We start from the raw sequence: 21,594 nt of genomic DNA, 5'->3' as shown, positions 1-21,594 counted from the left end.
AAGAATGTATGCTAAAACCAAGCAAATTGTGCCATAAACTTTCAAATGAAGGGTTACAACCTGAACTTATACTTCAATATTATTTCTAAGACAAAACTCTGTATCTTTAATGATAGACTTAAAGATATTGTATATTTTTACAACAACAATAATAACAACAACAATAATAATTTTTAACTAAGAAAACTATGTTACATTATGCTTCTTCTCCGTAATGAAGGAAGAATTAGGGCGGGAGAGATGGCTGAAATGTTAAGAGTGTGCCACTCTTACAGAGGTCCTGGGTTGGAGTCCCAGTACACAGAGGCAGGTCACAGTCATCTGTAACTCCAATCTCAGGGCATTTGACACCTCTTGCCTCTGTGAGCATTGCATGGATGTAGTTCACAGGCATTCAGGCAAATAGTAATAAATGCAAAATAACAATCAATAAAAATTACGAGGGAAAAAAAAGAGGAAAAAGAAGAAGTGGAAAAGGAAGCAGAAGAGGAAGAGAAAGAAGGAGGAGGAGAAGGACACGATGTGGAAGAGGAAGAAGGAAGAGGAGGAGAAGGAGTAGGAGGAGGAGAAGGAGCAGGAGAAGGAGAGGAGGAGAGGAGAGGAGGAGGAGGAAGAGGAGGAGGAAGAGGAGGAGGAGGAGACTGAATTAACAAGAAGGGAAAACCCTAGCAGAAAACTTCAGAGGTATGGATGGAATTAAAATGTGACTTTCTTCAGAAGCAGTCTCATTGTAAACACATTCATTCCTCTCCTTTGGATTCTTGAGACAACAAAGTATTGACTAAATGCCAAAAGTACTGAATCTATTTTTTTTTTTTTTGAAGGATTGAGTAACTTTACTAACCTGCTCTCTGAAAATTCTGCAAAATCACTCTGAAGTTCAAACTTGAACAGAACTTCTCCAATTAGATAGCCATTAGAAAATGCCTTTGCAAATGACTTGGGACCTGAATTTGAAAACATTGAATTAAAAGTAAATACAACGTTATTGTGTGATGTATATAATCAAACCAGCACAAGCAAACATGACCATACAATGTCTTGAACGTATTTGTAGAAACATCTTTTAATAACCAAAGTAAAAGATTTAAAAATAGATACTAGTATTCCCAAAAGGTAAACCAGTAGTTGATAAACAAAATTTTAAAATAAGTAGAAAGTCGTTTCCAACTACCATTAAACAAAGCACAATACAGTTAATGAGTAACCTTAGCATATAAATAACCATCAAGATATTCCATAAAACTATGTTCTAAATACTTTAGCTATGTCTCCAACCTACAGGGGTGCATATTCTGTCCAGTAGAAAATCAGTCTGATTTTTTTAAATACAGATTTAATTTTGACCTCTAAAGTAGTGGAGATTTTACTAAGATCATCAGAACGTTTCAAAACAATCCTTCTTGAACACAGTGCGATCTTATTTCACCACTGCCCTGTTTATATGCAATGGAATGATAGTAATATCACAGAACAGAGAGTTCTCAATGGAAATAAAAACAGCTAAGAAATAACCTTAAACGTGTTAAACATCTGTAGCAGTTAGTATAACACAAATGAAAAGGACTTGAGATTTCATCTTTCCGCAGTCAGAATGGTTACAACAACGACACAGCTCACAACAAGTACTGTTGCTGGTGCTGGTGCTGGTAGGGCAAGACCCAAGTCACTGTTGCGGAGACTGCAGACTGGGGCAGCCAAGAGACCCAAGTCACTGCTGTGAGGCAGCAGACTAGGGCAGCCACTATATAAAACGGTGTGGAGGCTCCTCAAAGATCTAATCATATGTCTACCATACGACCTCCCTGGCGTACTCCAGAAGGACTCCACACTCTAGTCCACAGACCCTTGCTCATCAGCTGTATTCATCCTCATGCTGTTCACAATGGGCAAGGAAATGGGAGACCTTCATCTTATGAACGGATGCTGAAATGTGGTGCACACAGATAACATTCTATTCATCGGTAAAGAGAACAGAAACCATTGGGATTTGCAGGTAAGTGGATGAAACTAGGAACTACTACACTGAGGTAAGCTGGATTTGTTCTCTCTTACTCTTTCCTTAAAAATGTCCTCAAGTGTGGATGCAAAGAGGACAGTAATAGGGGAATGAGGCTCACAAGGCATGTTTTCCCATCTGACTCCAGCACACAATTTTACATAAAGATTGATATTTGTTTCTCATAGTACTTAATATTACAAATTTTTAGAGTGATTCAATGTGATAGCGTTTTTTATTTAAGGCGATTTCATCAAAAGTTACAAGATTTGTGCTCATCAGTGGCTTTGAGTAAGCTTTCCCTTGAGAGATCAGCTTGATCCTTCCTTTACAGCTAATTCATACAGAACATGCTCACAGAAACTTGATGGGTTACCCTAATCAGTCAGACCTGTCCCTATGACAGTGTCCTTAAGGAGTGGACACCTTTCCTCTCGGGGGACAATTCAGAATTCGCAGTACATATTACCTCCATGAAATAAGCTTCTACTGCCCAGTCAAGGTACCCAACACGACACCTCTTGAACAGCCAAGAACTGTGTGATCATTGGCATGAGCTTTCATTAAACGGGTGCCATCTGATAGGATTCTTCCAGATCAAAAGCTAGTAATATCTGGAAGGCTCCATCCATTCTCCACAGGACAGAACCATGCCATTGTCTTCTCCTAACTGCTGTGACTTTCTATGTCCCTAGAGGTTACCCAATGCACATCAGAGCTGTTCTCCCTGTCTTGCTTCCCTGCCACTACTATGTTCACTGAGTCATTGAAGGTGTGCCACCACTATCCTCAGTGGGTCATTCTATCTCTACTGTCAATCACATCTTTGTTTCTGTTTTCTCCCTACTCAATTCTCTAAGTCATCCCTATCCTCCTAGTGTCCTAGCCAGTCATTTGATCTAGAACCACCGTCTGACTGTAGATATGTCTTTCTTCCAGGTCTTAGATTTTTGGGGGTTGGGTTCAATTTTTAAGCACACTGCTTTCGTTTTTCTTTATCTTTTTCCTTGAGACATTATTTTTTATGGTTATTTTATTGATTTACATTTCAAATGTTAATTCCCTCCCCGGTTTCTCCTCCAAAAACCCCCTATCCCCTCCTGGCCTCCTTCTACCTTTCTTCTATGAGAGTGCTCCCCTACCCACCCACTCCCATCTCACAGCCACATTCATCTCACATTCCACTGGGGGCATTGAGCCTTTATAGGACCAAGGGCCTCCACTCCCATTGATGCTAGATAAGGCCAGCCCCCTGCTACATATGCAGCTGGAGCCATGGCTGCACACCATTTTCCTTTTTAGAAGCTATTGCTCCATCTCCTTCCTTGATGCTTTCCTCTGTGGCTTGCATTGTATTTGTTTATTTCAATCCAAAGCATGGGGTTCATCCCATAGATAACTAGGATACAGATTAATACTGTTCTGACACCCTTAATGTAGCAGGTAATGGTCAGTAGCAAAGGATTTGCTACAAAAAGTATTTACTTAAAAATAAACTCATGTCACTTGATCATTGACAAAAGAGCTAAAACCATCCAGTGGAAAAAAGACAGCATTTTCAACAAATGGTGCTGGCTCAACTGGTGGTTATCATGTAGAAGAATGCAAATTGATTCATTCTCATCTCCTCATTCAAATCTCAAGTCTAAGTGGATCAAGGACCTCCACATAAAACCAGAGGCACTGAAACTTACAGAGGAGAAAGTGGGGAGAAGCCTCAAAGATATGGGCACAGGGGGAAAATTCCTGAACAGAATAGCAACAGCTTGTGCTGTAAGATCAAGAATTGTCAAATGGGACCTCATAAAGTTGCAAAGCTTCTGTAAGGCAAAAGACACTGTCAATAAGACAAAAAGCAACCAACAGATTGGGAAAAGATCTTTACCAATCCTACATCAGATAGAGGGCTAAATTTCAATATATACAAAGAACTCAAGAAGTTGGACTCCAGAAAAATCAAATAACCCTATTAAAAATGGGGTACAGAGCTAAACAAAGAATTCTCAACTGAGGAATACCGAATGGCTGGAAAGCACCTGAAAAAATGTTCAACATCCATAGTCATCAGGGAAATGCAAATCAAAACAACCTTGTGATTCCACCTCACACCAGTCAGAATGGCTAAGATCAAAAACTCAGGTGACAGCAGATATGGTGAGGATGTGAAGAAAGTGGAACACTTCTCCATTGCTGGTGGGATTGCAAGCTGGTACAACCACTCTGGAAATCAGTTTGTCAGTTCTTCAGAAAATTGGACATAGGATTACCTGAGGAACAAGTAATATCACTCCTGGGCATACACCCAGAAGATGCTCCAACATGTAATAAGAACACATGCTCCACTATGTTCATAGCAGTCTTATTTATAATATCCAGAAGTGGGAAAAAACCCAGATGTCCCTCAGTATAGGAATGGATACAGAAAATGTGTACATTTACAAAATGGAGTACTACTCAGCTATTAAAAACAATGAATTCATTAAATTCTTAGGCAAATGGATGGATCTGGAGGATATCATCCTGAGTGAAGTAACCAAGTCACGAAAGAACACACATGATATGCACTCACTGGTAAATGGATATTAGCCCAGAAGCTCGAAATATCCAAGATACAATTTGCAAAACACATGAAACTCAAGAAGAAGGAAAACCAAAGTGTGGATACTTCGATCCTTCTTAGAAGGAGGAGCAAAATACCCATGGAGGAGTTACAGAGACAAATTGTGGAACAGAGACTGAAGGAATGACCATTCAGCCACTCATTTTTTATTATAAAATTTATTCTTGTAGATGGCAATTCACGGAGAGCTAGACTTACAACTAGACAATATGCAGAGTGAGAGCCTTTGGAGCCCTTGGTCCTAAATGATGCATCTTTATTAGATTCCTTTCCTTTTCTTAAGGCTCAGGGGTAGATGCTGAAACGAAGGTGGAAAATTTGAAGAGCCAGAAATGGTGGGAAGACTCTAAGGGAGTAACATTTACCAGACACAAGAGGACTGAGGCTCATATGAACATACAGAAACTGTGGCAGCGTGTACAAGACCAGACAAAACTCTCAGCATGGATAAGGAAAAGTGGGTACCAATTTCACCCTTATCCAAGAAGCTGATTGTGACTGACAGCTACTGGAACAGGGAAGCCAAGTCTTCCATTATGAAATGACACTGGTTATATTGATAACAAGCCAAAAGCCTCATGTTAAGTTACAGCTGGCCACACTAAAAAGATTCCATGATATGTGTATGCACATGTGTGTGAACTCACACCTGCATGCATTTTGTTTTGTTTTGTTTTGTTTTGTTTTGTTTTGTTTTAAGAAATAACATGAAGTAGGACTGGAAACAGATATGGGAGAAATTGGGGAAGGGGAGAAAATATATATAACTGTCTCTTGTGAGACTACGCCGGGGCCTAGCAAATACATAAGTGGATGCTCACAGTCAGCTATTGGATGGATCACAGGGCCCCCAATGGAGGAGCTAGAGAAAATACCCAAGGAGCTAAAGGGATCTGCAACCCTATAGATGGAACAACATTATGAACTAACCAGTACCCCGGAGCTCTTGCCTCTAGCTGCATATGTATCAAAAGATGGCCTAGTCGGACATCACTGTAAAGAGAGGCCCATTGGACTTGCAAACTTTATATGCCCCAGTACAGGGGAACGCCAGGGCCAAAAAGTGGGAGTGGGTGGGTAGGGGAGTTGGGGGGAGGGTATGGGGGACTTTTGGGATAGCATTGGAAATGTAAATGAGGAAAATACCTAATAAAAATAATTTTCATAATAAAAATTAAAATAAAAATATTAAAATTTAAAACATACTAATACATTTCCATACATCATAACAAAACTAATTCTTGTATCCCAGTTATCACTTTGGATAATACATTGCATTGTAGTTTAATACATCTCATTAAGTTATACAGTTAAGTATTATTTTCAGGGAAATGACTGAATTAAATATCTTATTGAAGGCCATTAGGTTTCATTGGCTAGATTGGAATCTTCCTCTACTAAATTATCAGCTGTCTAGGGATTCCCAAGTACACACACCTGCCCAAGTAGAAGATGACTATTATAGATGGAGATTATTGGAATACCCTTGCTCTGCTGTTGATAAGCAAGGTAGTTCAGGACCTAGCTTCCAAGTTAGTCTAGACATCAATTGACGCTTACTGTCTCTCGAATAAATAGAGAGTGTTTACTCTTATCAAGGCATTTACATGGCCACGTCATCTTATTTCATTGTTCCACAACAAATGGACTGAATGACTCTTAATCAAACATTAATAATCAATCCCACCTTTGCTGGGAGGCTAAATGGTTGAAGTTCAATACCAAACAAAACAAAGCAAAAAAATCCTAAACAACCAACCAACCAACAACAACAACAGCAACAACAACAACAAAACACCCAGCTGGATGATAACCCTTAAAAGTGAGTTTAAATGGATGCTTAAAAGGAAGATGGATTGGTTAATGGATATTAATATATAGACATACTTAATTGTAAACTCTAATATAGAATCTAGTACCTAAAGCAAAAGTCAGAGTCCTAGGCTCACATGTTAGCTTTATGCTCTATTAAGTGTCTATCTATGACTAATTTTCAGGCATTCTCATTATTATTTTTATTTGGAGATGTTAATTTTATGCTTGTTTTTAATACCAAATAAGAAAACTAGTGTAAAAGTCTATATTATACATATATTAGTGTTTAATGGACTATAATTATTAATTTTATGTTAATTAGATATTTTATGTATTATATTATGTAATTATATATAATTACATATTATATTTATATGTTAATTTGAGAAAATAACTCTTCAACGAGTCCATAAAATACTTCAATACAAAAGCACACATGTTTTAACTAGAGATTCCTTTCTCTTATTTTTCATGAAGTTTGACTTCCACTTTTGAATTTCTTATTTCAGTACTATGTAGAATTTTCCTATTAAACTCTAAAAGCAACACAAGCTCAATCCAAATAATGAAAAAGCATCAAGTATATAAACATATATGTATATATATATATATATATATATATATATATATATATATATATATATAATGTGTGTGTGTGTGTGCCTGATTCCCCAGGGTAACCAGCATTGACATACTTGCTGGTTCATGTTTGTATAAATCACAGTATGAAGATTTACAGACATATTAACAATACAGTACACCACTGTATATGCATTTCTATTCTCTATACCTGTGAATATATCTGTATATGTATTTTATACTTAATAAAACTATAATAATACTAGTTATAGTAAGCTACAATATTTTTACTCAAAAATACACAAAAAAGTTACTGTATTCCATGATATAAAAGAAAAAAGTTTGTGCAACCATTTCTATATTTTTAAGGCTGTTTACTGTAAGTGGTAAATAGGAAGTTTAAGACCTGGCAGTATGCTCGCCAATCCCTTCTTCTTACACAGCTCTTATCAAGAAGGCCCCAAATTATTTTCTTCAATTTACATTTTTTATATCATAAATTTTACAAATTATTGAATATCTTCCATCATACCCACAGAACAGCTTATCTAATGAGATGATATCTACAAGAGTCAGTGTGTTCTATTAAGTACACAGGAATTCTATCTTGATGAAATATATTCCCTGTACTCTGGATAGCCCTTTACATGCACAATTTGGCCACATCAGAGTCTGTGTACTTCGTCTTCTTGTAGCAATTGGGTTTCAGAAATGGCTGCCTTGCTAGTGTTTAAAATGAAATTAGCATGGAGTGTCTCTGCTAACGAGTTCCACATTTATACTGCAGGAAAAGACAATCTGGGAATTTTCCATTCATAGCTTGTGGTGTTATAATTTTTATTTAAAATGTCTCCAAGCTTTTAATCTTCACAGAATGAAGTCATACTTTCTTTCCAAACCATATTTCTCAAACTTATTAGTATTAGAACAGCATGTAATGTTTTCATGTGTGTGGTTAACTCTATTTGCTTGTCCCCAAAGTGTCTTACTCTGCAAGGGTCCTGTGGACTTGAGGAAATGGTGTGGATCTTATTATCAAATAAATGAACCAACTTAAGCTAAGAAATGTGTAACTGCTGCCTCAGAGTAGTGCAAGCTTGGGTGTGATACTGCATTTTGTGGATAGTACTGTGAGAGAGAAAGAGGAAATGATACATGATAAATACTGTCCTGAGTTTAGCATCCTATTTGAGCTGAGAAAGTCTCAGAGAACCAAGGAGACAGGACAGGGAAAAAGAATCTATCATTGCTCAAAGCAGGGTGGAGAAGCCTTGGGATATAATAAGTCTAATGTTTATGCCTCACGTAATGCAACTTGGAATAGTCCTCACTGAAGATCCTTAGACATCTCACACCTGCACAAATACTACTGCCCTAGCAACTTGGATGACCCAAGGCTGAACGGGCACCGCTGCTCCCGTTGGTAGCAACTGGTAGAGAGGCAAGAGAACCTCTGGGAGGTCATGTTGAAATGATTCATTCTGAAAGCATCTTGCCTGAAGGAAAATCCATAGCAATTGAAAATGAGCTCCCAATAAAGAAACAATAATTCCTCCCGCAGCGAGGAGAAGAGGAAGTGTCTGGTTGCCACTAAATCTGACTTGTTTGTAACTTCCTGGGCCATAAGAATTTAGGAACTTCATGTACAACTTTATGCCTCTGTTAAAATCAAGTAAAGTTAGCTTAGAAAAGGTACCTAAAATGGCCAAAGTTGATAAAGTAAGCTTAAAGTTTCTAAAATTGACAAATGTTAACAGATCTACATTTGTTGTTAAACAGGGAGAGTGCGATTGGATCTAATTTATACTGGAGGAAACACAGAAAAAAAAGTTGTAACTGTTGAAAGCACTTCCTGCATGGATTCGTCTTGCACATTTTGATGCAGATGACATGAAAGCAAAGCAACAGTCAGACTACAGACAGGAACAACTTTTACTCCACACAGGAACGGACCAGTACCTAGAACTTAGCGTCTCTTAGTAATAGAGAGTAGATCAGAAAATCTGAGGGCTAAGACCACGTGATGAAGTCTAATGTCAGAGGCAGGATGAGATAAGAAAGCCCCAGTGTGGCTAGGTAGCACTGAGGAGGGCAGGCCAGCACTGCCAGGCACTGCTAGCCACTCTGGAGCTACTTTCTATCAGCACCCCCACCCCACCACCCCGTGCTTGCTTCAACTGCTTGCCCTTGGCTGAGCTCACTCACTCACGGTCCGGGACACCCTCAACTCCTGGTTGAGCCACTGGCACAGGATCTCCGACATAGCTCACTGGTGAATTTGACTGCGTGCAGGTGCTAGGAACTTTCCAGGAACTCAGTCAGCTGGACTGCGTCTTCCCGTCGCCCAGGGCAACCAGTTGCTAAGGAAGCTCATCCAGGCTGGAGCTAGGTCACCGACTCAGAGAGGAGGAGGCCCCACTGCGTAGCCGTAGTATCAGAAATTGTTGTCTGCCCCCTACTGGCTCGTAAGACCTGAACCTGTGCTAGTGCAAAAAGAAGGCCTCAAGAGTGTGAGCAGCAATTATAATAATAAGAGGTTTCTTTAAAAAAAAAGTCATTGCCAGATGAATTATAAACCTTGATTTCTCTTCTGTAAATAACTAAGGATAGACTATATAGAGTTGTTTTTTTTTTTTTTTGAAATCATAAGCTGGTTTGAAAAGTGCACTGAACTGCAACTTGTTCTATAAAAGCATCTATTCTCTAAATTATTCATTGTAACACTTTTATAATTTATTTTTTTACTATCAATAAGGCCCAAGTTTCACAATGAGGTTTGTGTGAGCCATCCTGTCTGGCTTTGATTTCACAAGTTCTTTGCCCTGGAAATAATGACTTAATGTCTTTGAACCTCACCATTCTTTCCTTTAGATGCAGACACAGTGCTTGCTTTACAAGTTTAGAAAGTTAAATGAAAACTCACATACTCTGATGACTTGCTCCTGGTAGAAGCCCAGCACATGCTTCAAAATTCCTTTTTTCTTGTAAGGCAATGAGAGGGCTTGCATCTCATCCATGCTTCAAGTAGATCGAAGCTGCTTGTGTTTCAGAAGGCAATTATTTCACATAGCTGGTTTGAATTTATTCATGAATGTCCATTGTCACATAGAGACTCAGAGACTCATGCCCAGTTTCTAAATCTCAGTTGGCCTCTGAGCTTTCATTCATTTCTTCACCTTCCCTCTCAACCACCCTCTAGTTTCCTCTCCTCTGCCTGTTTTAGAGTGACCTCACTCAGTTGACATCCACTTATGCAAACGCTGTCTGCCTTCAGGACCAAAATAACCACGTGGTTGACTGTTCTCTTTAATCTGTCCTGTATGACAGGCACAATTCCTAAAGGCCTACTATACCTCTTTATTTAGACACTAACATGAATTCCACTACGATGTATTTATTGATGACTAGACTCCTCAATGAGCCAATAAAATAACCTTAAAGGGAACTGTACATAATTGACTTGGGTAGAAAAATAAAAAGGCATTGAATGTAATAAGACAAAAATACGTATATATTCATAAGGAATATTTTTGCTTTATATATGTATCTGTGTGTACACTAAGTGTGTGTATTTGCATAAAGAGTAAAGGATATTTCTTACCATTCTCCAATAGACAGTTACAAACTCATGATTGCACAGACAACCTCGGTAAAAAAAAAAAAAAATCTGTGGGTTATAAAATCATAACACAAAGTTATAAATGTGAGGTAGGCAAATGTAGGGGAAGGTGGTGGTCAGAAATCAAAGAAATCAAAGAAAGTGTAATGAGAGTATATGTAATGAATATTGTGTAGAAGTGTGCATGCTTACACACGCCAGCAAACAAATAAACTTTTGAAAGCAGTATAGCACATGATAAAGACCCACTGAAAACTCTTTAAGCTCTAGCTTCAACTCAAACCTATTTGTAAGCCACAAACTTTAACGTAGCCCCAGGGAGTCAGTAACTTCCATACTTCTTTCTACTCTTGATAAGATTTTTATTGTGATTTAAATATCACTGTGTATCAAGTTAACCAGCATTTCTGAACACTTATGACATGCTAATCTGGTTTAATCCTATTTCTTCTACTTTACAAAATCTTAGCAGTTTTTGCGTTGCAATTGAAATTAAATGACAGGCTTTCCCAGTAACTCTCTAATGAAGGTTGTCTGATTCATTGACTGTTTAATTCCACATTACAGCCCATTTAATTCCACCATGAGCAATACATTGCCATGCAAAATCCTAAATTTTTAATCACTGTATCAAATCCTGTTCTTTAACTAACATCATAATTCCTCCCAAAGTTACTTCATATCAGTCAGTGACAGCCTTTTCCTCTCAGGTCCAGTAGGCTCCAATGCTCCAGTAGAATCTGAATGGACACATTTGTTCTCTATTTTGCAAGCCCAGAACTGTTGAAATTCTGTGGTGTGAATCAATGTGTGCCAAAAGGCCTTTTAACACACATCACTTATTTTATAATATATGAATTAAGTTGTGCAATTTATTGTTCCTTTGTGCTATGGGCTGGCTGCAATCCCTCTGGGCAAACATGGTAATCACAAAAGGATGTGTGAACATGGGAAATGACTTTTCCCATGTTTTGCCTTTAGTTGTGACTATAATGGAAATCAATGTGGAAGTTTTTCAAAAGCTAGAAATAGGTCTACTATAACACCCAGCTATATCACTTCTGAGGATGCATCCAATGGGCACTATGTACTACTATAAAGACACTTGCCTGCCTATGTTCACTGGCACTGTATTTGAAATAGCTAGCAAATGGAAATAGCCTTAACGTCTATGAGCTGAAGAAAATATAGTGAAAAGGAATGATGCACACACAGGTATTTTGTTGAGCCATTAAGACAAATAAAATTATTATAAGTAAATAAATATAACTGGAAAAAATTAATGCTCCTTCATAGTGCCAGATGTGGAATATCTCCTGTCTAGTTCTTAGCCATGAGGGTGCCTCTTATAATCCCCCCAAATGATACATTTTATTGTAACTTCCCTTGGCTATTTGCTATAACTTCATAGTAAGACCCAACAGCTGAAGACATCATTGACTTGAGTCATAAGATGAAACAAACAAAAAGGAAAGAAAGGAAAAAAAAGCAAGCAACCTACAAGCTTGCTTCTGTGTGGCTTCCATAGTGAGGAAAGTACTCTGTAGGATTCTGGGATAGAAAAGTCATCAACAGCGCTATCCCACTGTGAACTTTGTGAGCTACAGTGGTGGTCAGCCTTCATATATATGACTGCTATTGCAACGGTGCCATAGATGTTACACAGGTAACCAAAAACTTTCGTGACGGACTAAGCCTGGCCAAGGACCCATGGCTGAAGAGGTCATAGACAGGGGAGAGTGTGTATTATTTTTCTGAATAGACATGTTGTCTTCCTAATATTTATTTTCACCCATGGATCCATTCTGGTCTCAGCGCTTAGCAGAGAAACTTCATTTTGCAATTGACAGTACTTCATACAGAGGTTCATGACAGGTCAATAGCATGGAATGGTAGGGTGATTGCCTAACAGCAATCAACATCTATGTCACATCCCCTCCCTTAAAGGCTCAGAGAACGTTAAAAGAAGGACTAGAAATAAGATGCAAAGATCAGAGAATACTCTACACAAAACAATTGTGTCTTCTGGACATGACAGGGTCATTGTACTTAGGAACTCATAGCAGATGTGATTTCTGCACAAGATTTGTTAGCACAAGGCAAAACTAGTCAAATGCCCAGGATGGATGGGGGGAGGTACCAACAAGCCTCCACCTCTGAGGTGCTATTGGTAATTGAGGGCTCCTGGTGTGTTGCTGATTCTCTAGTTCATAATTTTACACCATGCATGGGGGTGAGGAAAGTGCTAATTGCTCTTTGTGAGTTATAAAAATTGAAGTAAACATAATGTTTAGAAGGAGGTAAGGTGGAGACTCTGAGAGAAGTTGGAGGAGGTATGGGGTGTATATATCTAATCAAAATGTGTTGTAGACATGCATGAAATTATCAGTAGATAAATAAACATGTTTAAAAATATCATTTATATCTTATCTCTTAACCTCATCCCCTAATGTTATAAACTCAGGTTAGCACGATGATAGAGAGGTTAATGATCAGAGCTCAATCCCACATTTAGGGTGTAAAGAAGAATTCCACAAAGTTGCCCTTTAGCCTTCAAATACACTCTGTAGAATGTGCACACCACTACACACACACACACACACACACACACACAAATATAAAAATCTTTTTAAAAACATTACAAACTACCAAAGCTAGGTCCACACACAGTCAAGACAGTGTCCCTTTATATATTATTTTATGCTCTCTCACATTCTCCTGGAGTCTTTTGATACCATGTATCTTTCTTCATTTAAGATAATCAGTTCTAATCAGGTGTTGGTGGCATACACCTTTAATCCCAGCACTCTGGAGACAGAGACAGACAGATTTAGAGGCCAGCCTGGTCTACAGAGCAAGTTGTAGGATAGCCAGGGCTACACAGAGAAACCTTGTCTCAAAAAACAGAACAACATGAAACAACAACAGCAAAAAAATAGAATCAGTTCTGTGATAAAGTACCTATAAACTCCTCAGTAATTATGATTGTTTGCTTTCAAAACAAGGCTGACAACAGTTCATGTGATTTCTCCCACAATATGCATGTGTCATTCACTGAATGGTCCTAACAATTAATAGTTTAGTATCTTGTTAACTCCAGAACAGGATTAGCTGACAACCTTTCCAGGTACTTGAGAAATAACCTCAGAAAAACTAAGATCTCGATAGCTTAGTTTTTCCTTGTCTTTACTTCCTTTATTTCAAATTACAATTTCTTCTTCTTCTTCTTCTTCTTCTTCTTCTTCTTCTTCTTCTTCTTCTTCTTCTTCTTCTTCTTCTTCTTCTTCTTCTTCATATTATTATTATTATTATTACTACTACTACTACTATTATTATTATATAAGGGAGAGATGTGTGTATATGAGCCACAGTGAGCACGTAGAAGATAGAGGGCAAATTGAAAAAGTTTATTCTTTTGTTTCACCATGCTGGTCCCAGGGATGGATCTCAGGTCATTGGACTTGGCCTACCCACTGAGAAACCCTGCCAACTTCATATACATGGTCATACTGCACATCACAGGAAAGAAGGGATTGGTTGGATGAGAGCTCTCTAGGCATGTTAAAATAATTGATTCAACCTCTGTGACACTCACTAAGAGTGACAGCCTGTGGTATCTGATTATTTTAATAACAATACAAGTGACAGAATATATTTAAAACACTACATTTACTCTTTGATAGCCTTTGAAACAGTAAGGTAAGAATTATGTTTATTTTCATCCCTGTATGAGGTTATACAGTAGACTATTCAAATGTGTATTCTAAAATGGAAAATAATCTGAAGGATTAAAATTTCTGAATATTGTTTGATTAAAGAAAATCTCACTGAATGTAAAAACTTACAGAAAAATACATATACATATATATATATACATACATATATAACATGTCAATATTGACTACATGAAGTTAGTATAGGCTTTGTTTTCTTTTATGATGAAATTTATAAAATTACTGTTTTGAAGTTAGCACAACTGGCAAGCACACTGCTGTGTTTATCTGTGGCTCTGTGTAATTCTCCAGTGAACACTATTATTTCATCATTTCTTTTTAGAGTTTTACACTGTTCCTCCTGTTGCTATCCGAGTTTCTTCCCTTCACACAAAAGTAGTTGCTTATTTCTCAGGCTGATGGAATCAAAGGAGCCGCACTGCTGGACAGTGTTACAGAAAAGGAATGGACTTTTTGATACATTGGGTTTTGCTCAGCAAAGTTGCCATTCCTATTTTTTTTTTAAGTTCTTCTATTCCTACTTGAATTTGTTACATTTTCAAGTAGACCATCAGAACATTTGCAACTTCCCACAAACTTTGTCTGTCCACACTGTTCTAAAGGCTCAAGAAACTATATCAAACTTTACCGGAAAGATGTGCACATACTTAATTAAAGCTAACGTCAGTTTTTCTGCTTAGTTATCTTTTATTCTTTCCCATCAAGGTAAAAAGAGCCATACAGAAATTTAATTTATTCTAATCTACCCCAGATGTGGGAAAGACAAAGTGTGATGAAATTATAATGAAAATGCATGTTTTAAAAACATTCATTTGTTTATGCCTAATTAGTTTTTAAAAAGTGGAACTCAGTGTTCAAATTCTATTAACTCAATCGACCTTCCAACTAGATCCCTTTTTAATTTTCTACCAAGCTCAAAAAAATTATTGTTATTTAGGATACTTATGACACTCTTCAAAGATAAAGCAACAGTTTAATAACAACTAGAAAATTAATGATTATTATGTACACACAAAAAGAGACAGAGATAGAGAGACAGAGAGAGAAATGAATAAATGTAATTTATTTTTATTTTTTCACTTTTTAAGGTTTAATTTTTATTATTGTTGTTGTAAGTGAGTGCATATGTGTGTGTGTATGTGTGTGTGTGTATGTATGTATGTTTGTGTGTGTGTGTATGTGTGTGTGTGTGCGTGTGTCTGTGTGCATGTGTAAGGAATAGGCTTCAGATCCTTCTGGTCTTGAGTTATAGGCAGTTGTGAACTGTCTAATATTTGTTCTAGAAAACAAACTCTGAACCTCTGGCCCAGCACTGAGTGTTCCTGAACACTAAGCCATCTTTCTAGACTCCCAGGAATAGAAATTTCAAACAACAAATAAACCCTAAAGGTAGTCTGGCCAAACTAATGTGGAAGTCTGTAAGACCTAGGTGCATGTTAATCGCCATAACAGTTGGCAGGAGAGCCACTGCTTGTTCTACTTGTGTTGGTTGCAGGTGGTGGCCTTCCAAGTCCTCTGGAACCCTCGGTTTTGCGTCTTCTTTACATCACCTCTTCTCTGTGGCTTTCACAACTTTAACCTATTATTATATTGGAGCTATGTCAATGTGACAGTAAAATGTCTGAAAGGCAAACAGAATCATATGGGTGAAATCCCATTATCTTGGTGAGATTGTTCCTGGGTGAGAGCTTACTGAAGTCTTTTTTAGATTTTTTTTTCTTTAGGCAGGTTAGAAGGCCCAAAATGTTCAGAAAAAATCTTTCTCCATGTGAAGAAAAGATCTTACCAAATATCTCATTTTTTGAAGAGGAAGCCTTTGCTATAAAGGATGTTCTGTCAGCGTTATAAGAGGAGAGGTAATGACTCCTCAGAATGAGGACAGTGGCTAGGCGCCTGAAAGTAAAACCAGTGTAAATGTATACATTACTCTACATGACTTCATCTCAACTCTAGGTTTTGTGTGTTTTTCTCACTTATTAAGTTTTCAAAGGTGCTATTTAAATATCTTTAATGCTTACTGGCTTTTGCATTTCCATTTCAGATGAGCTGGCCTATGATTATTTACATCTGCCAGTTTCTACATCTTAGCATTGCAATTTGCCTTCAGTTTTCTGATATGACCTATAAATGTCAAAGTATTTCCATTTGTTTCCTGTTCTTATGAGAGTGACTATTTCTAAGCCCTCTTAATGTGAGTGGTATAAAATTTGAGAGAGAATGAGAGGGAGGGAGAGAGGAGGAGGGGGGAGAGGTGGGGAGAGGGACAGGGACAGGGAGAGGAGAGAGGGAGAGGGGGAGAGAGGGAGAGAGGGAGAGGGGCAAAGAGGGAGAGAGGGAGAGAGGGAGAGAGGGAGAGAGGGAGAGAGGGAGAGAGGGAGAGAGGGAGAGAGGGAGAGAGGGAGAGGGGCAGAGAGGGAGAGGGGCAGAGAGGGAGAGAGGGAGGGAGAGAGGGAGAGAGAGAGGGAGAGAGGGAGAGAGGGAGAGAGGGAGAGAGGGAGAGAGGGAGAGGGGCAGAGAGGGAGAGGGGCAGAGAGGGAGAGAGGGAGGGAGAGAGGGAGAGAGAGAGGGAGAGAGGGAGAGAGGGAGAGAGGGAGAGAGGGAGAGAGGGAGAGAGGGAGAGAGGGAGAGGGGCAGAGAGGGAGAGGGGCAGAGAGGGAGAGAGGGAGAGAGAGAGGGAGAGAGGGAGGGAGGGAGAGAGGGAGAGAGAGAGGGAGAGAGGGAGAGAGGGAGAGAGGGAGATCTGTCCACGTCACCATCATGCTTTAGCCCAGGGTAATTGTTTATACCTAAAACAATAAACATATTTTATAGAATGGCATCAGAGACCTAAGGGGATTGGTTTGCCACTGGCATATAGTCGCCATGACACCTCTTGCTATCTAGAAGAGTGCCTTATTCATGTCTTCTGTGGACATGATACTGGCATCACACTTATATTTCTTCAATGTCAGATCACATGTCCACACTTCTGTATTTCTTCCCACTTCTTCACTCCATTCAACTTTTCTTGACACTATATTTTTAGATTGTTTATTTGTGTGCCTTTGTTTATTAAAGCAGGCCATCACATATGAGTACTTAATTGTGGTCCTGATACTCTTGTTATACTATAAGACTTAAAAGTGAAGACTTTGTGATGCCCATAAGGACTTCCACTAGTCACATAAGAAACCTGAAGAAATATCAATAAATTTAATGACTTATTAATTGAATGGTGTAGGTAGAAAGAATATTTTAAAAGATACTGAAGTTAATTTCTGCATTTATAATTTCCATAACAACCTAACTAAAATAACCCTAGAATTAACTTCCTGTCTTCAGCAGTAATATTTTTAATGAAATTCCATTTTTCTATTTCAAAATGGAAGAGTACGCTTTGAAGCAAGGTTCAGTGAGTAAAATTAATATTACAAAACACAATTCTTAGTGGTAAGAACATTTGGTGCTAACACATAAGAATCTACTCCCAGCACCCACACAGTATCAGTGCTTGTCTGTGTATTCCTCCAATTCCAGCAACCATGAATCTGAGAAAAGTAGAACCTGGGCACTTGCTGCCAGCCAACAGAACGAACCAAAACATAAACTTGGAGTTCAGTGGGAGATCTCATCTCAAGGTCACATGGCAGAGAATGATGGGGAAGAACCTCAGCATCCTCTTCTGGCATCTGCGTACATGCACATAGAAGTATGCATATGTACATGCATATACCACACATGCACGCCCATGCACGCGAGCACACACACACACAGGCTCACACATTTAAGAAGTGAAACCACTAGTCACAATTATGTGCAATTCTAACACCTGCTGTTTGATTTAAGTTAATTAGTTCCAGGCAGAGTAAACCTTATGCCAGCAACATTGTAGTATTTATGCTTCTCATTTCTATAGCTAATACCTCGCAAAACAACTTAAGATAGGACAGATTTTAGTCCATGGTTTGGGGAGCACTGTCATTATGGCTGTGACCAGGTCCTGTGAATGGTTGGAAAAGGATAATTGTTCAAATCTTGGGAGATCAGACAGGCAGAGAATTGTTTTCTCTTCGTTGCATTCAGGGTGGAATCCCAGCACAAGAGATGGTTCCACCCACTCTCAAAGCATGCTTTGCCCCTTAGTTAATTCTCCATAAGGACCTCACAGAAGCATCACAAGCTTGTACCTTCTTAATGTTCCTTATGTTTCTTAATTTATTCACATCAACATGCATGATTAGCTACTACAGATACTCATACTCAGGCTGCAAGTGTGAAGCAGATCTTTAATTATATAGATGCTGCTCTGTCCCTATTCACAGCACTCAGTTAGGAGGTTTTGCCAGAAAATTATGTGAAGTTCACCTTCGGCCAGCTAGTGCTAAAGTGTCCAAATCTAACTCATTCTTTTGGTTGTAAACTGTGAACAACTCCATCAGGTCACTTTCCTCAGAGATCAGGAAACTGTGGTGGAGGGTGATTGTAGAATTCTGAGGGGGTTGAGAATGTCAGGAGAACATGGCACACCAAACCAACTAAGCAGGGCTCACATAGCCTCACAGAGATGGAAGCCAAAAGCATGGTACCTGCATAGGTCTACACAAGGTTCTCTGCATATATGTTATTTCTGTTAGCTCCTCAGTTTGGTGAGACTCCTAACAGAGTCTATAAATTTCTGACCCTTTTGCCTGTTCTTGCGATTCTTTTCCTCCTATTGTGTTGCCTTGTCCTACCTTGCTTTGTCCTGTTTGGCTGTCATCTCTTGGAAGCTTGCTTCATTTTTTTGAAGAGGAAATGAAAGAGGAGTGTAACTGAGGGAGAAGCCAGGTAGAGGAGAGCTGGGAGGGCTGGAGGAGAGGAAAAATTGTGATTGTGATGTATTGTATGTGAGAAGAATCTATTTTCAAAAAAGTTTAAATAAATAAATAAATAAATAAAACTTCTGTCAGATTAAGAAGAGAGAAATATTTATTGCAAATTCATTGTAAATGTTGTTGCATCTGGTCACATAATGATTTTGGGGTCCTCTACTTGCACATATAGTGACTTTACTGTACTGGGGGGCTCCCAAACCATGAGTCTAATTTAAAATCAGGAGCATCATGAAGATGTCTCATCAGGAGGTGAAGGAAAATCCCACTGAACTGTAACTTGAACTAGGAGCCCCTCCACTCAGTACAGATGGACAGGCAGTCTGTCGATGAATACTAAAATTATTTGCTAAGGCTGACTTGAACTTGCTAGTAGTACCCCATTATGTAAAACCTAATTGAGTATAACTTACAGATCTTAGTGGCTTGCTGAACATCCAACAGTAAGAAACCATGGAAGTCACTAGCATTCTTAATGTGAACTTCATGCACCACCAGTCGAGTTCACAAAAGAAGCAAGGAGTTCAGAAGTCTCGTTCAGGAAGCATTTAAAGCAAGAGTGAAAATGATGACATTTTCCTAGCTCCCAAGGGTGGTAATTCTTTCTTTTTCTCATTAGAACTAAAACTTGATTCATACAAACCATCATAAAGTCTACACTGCATTAGAAAAAAGTTTCTCTTATCATTCATCACTCAAAAGTCAGAATGACCCTGCAAAGCTAGTATGTCATCAACATATGCTTAAATAACTGGTAGAAAGGCCGTGGATGATAAAGATATAACAAACTAATCAAGAACAGAAATGTAGCTTCCACGCATTTTTAAAGTATCTGGTATGCCTTTCAAATACAAATATAAACTGCCTTTAAAATATTTGTATATTGCCTCTAGAGAACCCGCAGTTGTTTTTTTAAAGGATTTGTATATTTGTGTTTGTTCAGCTATCCTGTTAGAGCTTGTCCTCATGAGAAGTCTTACAAGAAAGGCAGTACACCTTTAAGAATTATTTGACCTCTCTCCTAATGGCACTATTCAATTTTCTAACTCAATGAATGCATTCCCCACCTGTCTAGTTCCTTTACACAGAAACAGACACTCAGAAAATCCCATTTCTTTTTTATAATTAGATATTTTCTTTATTTACATTACAAATTTTATCCCCTTTCCTCATTTCTCCTCCAAAACCACTCCTACCTCTACTACCGCTGCTCACTAACCCACCTACTCCCTCTTCCCTGTCCTGGCATCCTCATACATTAGGGCATAGAGACTTCACAAGACCAAGGGCCTCTTTCTCCTCTCATTGGTGTCCCACAAGGCCATACTGTGATACATATGTGGCTGGAGCCTTGAGTCTCTCCATGTATACTCTTTGGTTGGTAGTTTAGTCCCTGGGAGCTCTGGTTGGTTAATATTATTGTTTCTTCTATGAGGTTACAAACTCCATCAACTGCTTGGGTTCTTTCTCTAGCTCCTTCAGTGGGGTCCATATGCTAGGTCCAATAGATGGCTGTGAGTATCTATCCACTTCTGTATTTTCCAGGCACTGGAAAGCCTCTCAGGAGACAGCTATATCAGGCTCCTTTCAGCAAGCTCTTGTTTGCATCCACAATAGTGTCTGAGTTTGGGAACTGTTTATGAGATGGATTTACAGGTGGGACAGTCACTGGATGGCCTTTCCTTCAATTTCTGCTCCAAACTTTGCCTCTGTCTTTCCTCCCATGGGTATTTTGATGACCCTTTTAAGAAGGACCGAAGTATCCATATTGTGTTCTTCCTTCTTCTTGACTTTCATATGGTCTGTGAGTTGTATCTTTGGTATTCTGAGCTTCTGGGCTATTATCCATTTATCAGTGATTATATACCATGGATGTTCTTTTGTGCTTGGGATATGTCACTCAGGATGATGTTTTCTAGATCCATCCATTTGCCAAAGGAATTCATGAATTCAACGTTTTTAATAGCCGATTAGTACTCCATTGTATAAATGTACCACGTTTTCTGTATTCATTTCTCTGTTGAGGGACATCTGGGTTTTGTCCAGCTTCTGATTATTATAAAGAAGGGTGCTATGAACATAGTGGAGCATGTGTTCTTATTACATGTTGGAGCATCTTCTAGGTATATCCCCAGGAGTGGTATTGCTGGATCCTCTGGTAGTACTATGTCCAATTTTCTGAGGAACCAACAAACTGATTTCCAGAGTGGTTGTACCAGCTTGCAATTCCACCAGTAATGGAGGAATGTTCCTCTTTCTCCACATCCTCGCCAGCATCTGCTGTCACCTGAGTTTTTGATCTTAGGCATTCTGACTGGTGTGAGGTGGAATCACAAGGTTGTTTTGATTTGCATTTCCCTGATGACTAAGGATGTTGA

The 21,594-nt window shown here is 38.7% G+C and overlaps 1 protein-coding gene across 3 annotated transcripts in view; it reads right to left on the bottom strand.

Annotated features, from left to right (window-relative positions):
• Positions 1–9,357, bottom strand: part of Spef2 (sperm flagellar and cilia associated 2) — a 167,303-nt gene extending 157,946 nt beyond the window's left edge. For all 3 annotated transcript variants that reach the window (XM_021183947.3, XM_085831427.1, XM_021183946.3), the window contains exons 1-2: positions 9,219–9,357; positions 845–947 (exon numbers count right to left, since the gene is read on the bottom strand). In XM_021183947.3, coding sequence (XP_021039606.1) covers positions 845–947; positions 9,219–9,276 — 161 coding nt within the window. In that variant the 5' untranslated portion in view covers positions 9,277–9,357. The remainder of the gene's footprint in view (positions 1–844; positions 948–9,218) is intronic.
• Positions 9,358–21,594: the final 12,237 nt, after the last annotated feature.

Source organism: Mus caroli, unplaced genomic scaffold (assembly GCF_978045245.1).
Source record: "Mus caroli unplaced genomic scaffold, Mus_caroli_1 scaffold_16, whole genome shotgun sequence".
Taxonomy (NCBI): Eukaryota; Metazoa; Chordata; class Mammalia; order Rodentia; family Muridae; genus Mus; species Mus caroli.
The sequence above is the reverse complement of the archived record's forward strand: the minus strand, read 5'-3'. Positions and strand labels throughout refer to the sequence as shown.